Source organism: Sinocyclocheilus grahami, unplaced genomic scaffold (assembly GCF_001515645.1).
Source record: "Sinocyclocheilus grahami isolate Dianchi unplaced genomic scaffold, SAMN03320097.WGS_v1.1 scaffold11.1, whole genome shotgun sequence".
In the NCBI taxonomy this organism is placed as follows: Eukaryota; Metazoa; Chordata; class Actinopteri; order Cypriniformes; family Cyprinidae; genus Sinocyclocheilus; species Sinocyclocheilus grahami.
Window position 1 is genome coordinate 1,192,337 of NW_015505190.1, and position 3,341 is coordinate 1,195,677.

A 3,341-nucleotide genomic window follows, 5' to 3' on the forward strand; every position below is an offset into this window, starting at 1 on the left:
ACTTTAGGACAGACTATCATCTCTTTATTTCTATCACACTGAAGACAATTCTTTTACTTAGAGAATTTACTAAATAGTCTTATTATCTAAAAATATTTATATTGGAATGTAGTTGTACAGTTTATTGTCCAAGAGTTATCAGTCCGTATTGAATTCAGGAATCTTTAGTGATAATATGGTACAGTCAGGACGTTGTGATGTGGAGTACCCACTGGACTTTGGGTTTCCACTATGACAACCACCTCCCCATGCGATATAAATACAGATGTGAAACAGCCACATTCACACTTGTTCTTCAGACAGGACAGCGTCAATTCAAACACACTGACACAGGTAAGAAAACAGCCTTACGTTTCATCATGAATTCATGAATCATGATTTCCTAATGAAAACCAGATATGTTGATGAAAAATGTATTTTACTTACAGACTCAAAGTAAAAACCATGAAGGTTCTTGTGGTGTTCGCACTTGCTGTATTTACAGGTAATATTTTCAGATAAAATCATGATATACAAATGTCTTATTAAATATGTTATTGGCTGGATAAATTCATATTCAAATTAACATTTGGTATTGACCTGCTTTGTTCTATCAACAGGTTGCCAGGCCAACCTCTTCTATTCTGATGAGTCCAAGCCACAGCTGGAGCAGCTGACCGATGCTTTCTGGAGCTATGTTGCGAAGGCAACACAAACCGCAGAGGAAACCGTCAAGATGATCAGGTCTTCCCAGCTGGGACAGGAAGTCAAGTAAGTCAAGAACATTTACTTGTAGGACACAGTTATTTATTGCGCACTGAGAAGAAACTCAAATGTTCTTCTTCATATCACAGTGCCAGACTGACCCAGAGTGCCGATATGGCCAGCGAATATGCCGTCACCCTCAAGAAACAGATGGATCCTCTGACTGAAGAGCTGATGACCAAAATCACCAAGGAGGCTGAAGTGTTGAGAGAGCGTCTGGGCCAGGACCTGATCAGTGTGAGAGACAAACTGGAGCCCTATGCTGACAACCTCAAGAGCCAGATCCAGCAGAGAGTGGAGCAGCTCAGGACGGCCATGGGTCCATATGCTGACTCCCTGGATTCTGAGACCCTGAAGGCCACTCTGCTCCAGAAGAGCGAGGAGCTGAGAGGAAACCTGGAGCAGAGCATGAAGGAGCTGCAGGCTCAGATGGAGCCCTACACTGCTGAGATCAAGGAGAAAGTGGATCAACATCTGCAGGAGTTCCAGAAGACCGTTACCCCCCTGACTGAGGACCTCCAGACCCAGATTAGAGAGAGAGCCCAGATGGTCCAGCAGAGTCTCACACCCTACGCTGAAGACCTGAAGGAAAAGCTGGACCCCTACGCACAGGACCTTCAGGCCCAGCTCACCTCCCTGTACGAGTCCTTCGTCAAGCGAAATTAGATGCTACCAACAGACTTTTGCCAACTGCTGCTAATGTAATACTAGATAACTAGATTCAGTTCAATGTGAAAGTATGTTCTTCACTGTCTGTGGTTAACACTAACAACTGCTGCTGACCTTACAGTGACCTGATGGAAGTATTTATTCACAGCAAAGTAACACAATGGTCCAATCACGTGCATCTACATTTACACAATGATTTTTATGTAACGTTTGAAACATTTTAATTTAAACTAAATAAATATTTTGTCAAAGGAAATAAGTTTAAAATGTTTCTTTCCTAGTCGGGTGGTTGAAGTTCAAATATACAAATGTTAAATGCCATTAGAATAGGTATATGTTTAATCTTTGATGCCGATAACCTCCCTCTGTACAGATATGGTAAATTTTGCATGAATTCCAAATAATTTTACTTAGTTCTACATACAAAACAACAAAACACTTCATGACAAAAAATACAGTATTTCATTAGTTAAATATTACATCCTAAAGACAATGATAAACTTCTGAAGTTCTTATGAAATTTGGATATATACAGTTTAAAAGTTTGAGATTGGTAAGATTTTATTTATTATTAAAAAAAATATTTACTTCAAGTAAATATATAAGGTGAAAGAAGATCAGATGACAAAAAAAGTTTGTGAATTTGTGCATTTTAATGGGTTTGAAAGACAAAAGCCTTCCAAAGACACATAAATACATGGTTAAATAACCTACAGAGTGATCATTTAAATAAAAATTGTGTTCATCAGTAGTTGATGCAATGTTGAAACACTTAGACCTGATGTGATTTTTTGTAAATCCAGTGGTAAATGCTGTAGTCACCTAACTAGACTTTGTGTGAATGTTCACAAAACTGGAAGACTTTCTCAATATATAAGCGGTAGGCTTTTGATGCAATGTTGAAACACTTAGACCTGATGTGATTTTTTGTAAATCCAGTGGTAAATGCTGTAGTCACCTAACTAGACTGTGTGAATGTTCACAAAACTGGAAGACTTTCTCAATATATAAGCGGTAGGCTTTTTTAGAAAGGAACATTTAATAGATGAAGAAGAGGAATTAGGAAGAATCAATCAATTTTGAATAATTTATTGATATTGTATAAATAATATGTTATCATGTGATCCATAAAAAAGGAACTGTAGTCTGAGTATATTATGAGTATTTTAAAATGTAATTTAATCTAATTACAAGTACTTAATTTTTGCAATCTGATTACGTAATCCAGATTACATGTAATCAGTTACTACCCAGCTCTGATTATTCATGTGATGGCAAAGCTTAAATAGCCATTATTCCAGTCTTCAGGTTCACATGATCTTACAGAAATCATTGTCATACTCTAATTGTTGCTCAAGAAACATTTCTTATTATTATCATCAATGTTGAAAACAGTTGTGTGTCTAACATTTTGATGAGGGTTCTTCAAGTAAAAATATTAGGTGAAAGATGATCAGATGACAAAAAAAGTTTGTGAATTTGTGCATTTTAATGGGTTTGAAAGACAAAAGCCTTCCAAAGACACATAAATACATGGTTAAATAACCTACAGAGTGATCATTTAAATAAAAATTGTGTTCATCAGTAGTTGATGCAATGTTGAAACACTTAGACCTGATGTGATTTTTTGTAAATCCAGTGGTAAATGCTGTAGTCACCTAACTAGACTTTGTGTGAATGTTCACAAAACTGGAAGACTTTCTCAATATATAAGCGGTAGGCTTTTTTTTAGAAAGGAACATTTAATAGATGAAGAAGAGGAATTAGGAAGAATCAATCAATTTTGAATAATTTATTGATATTGTATAAATAATATGTTATCATGTGATCCATAAAAAAGGAACTGTAGTCTGAGTATATTATGAGTATTTTAAAATGTAATTTAATCTAATTACAAGTACTTAATTTTTGCAATCTGATTACGTAAT

General features: G+C 35.9%; 1 protein-coding gene across 1 annotated transcript; it reads left to right on the forward strand.

Moving 5' to 3' along the window:
* Positions 1–275: 275 nt before the first annotated feature.
* On the forward strand, positions 276–1,653 carry LOC107595112 (apolipoprotein A-I-like). The gene is made up of 4 exons (XM_016285428.1): positions 276–333; positions 429–484; positions 600–750; positions 834–1,653. Exons 2-4 carry the CDS (start codon positions 445–447, stop codon positions 1,408–1,410), a joined length of 768 nt encoding a protein of 255 aa, XP_016140914.1. The 5' UTR covers positions 276–333; positions 429–444; the 3' UTR covers positions 1,411–1,653.
* Positions 1,654–3,341: the final 1,688 nt, after the last annotated feature.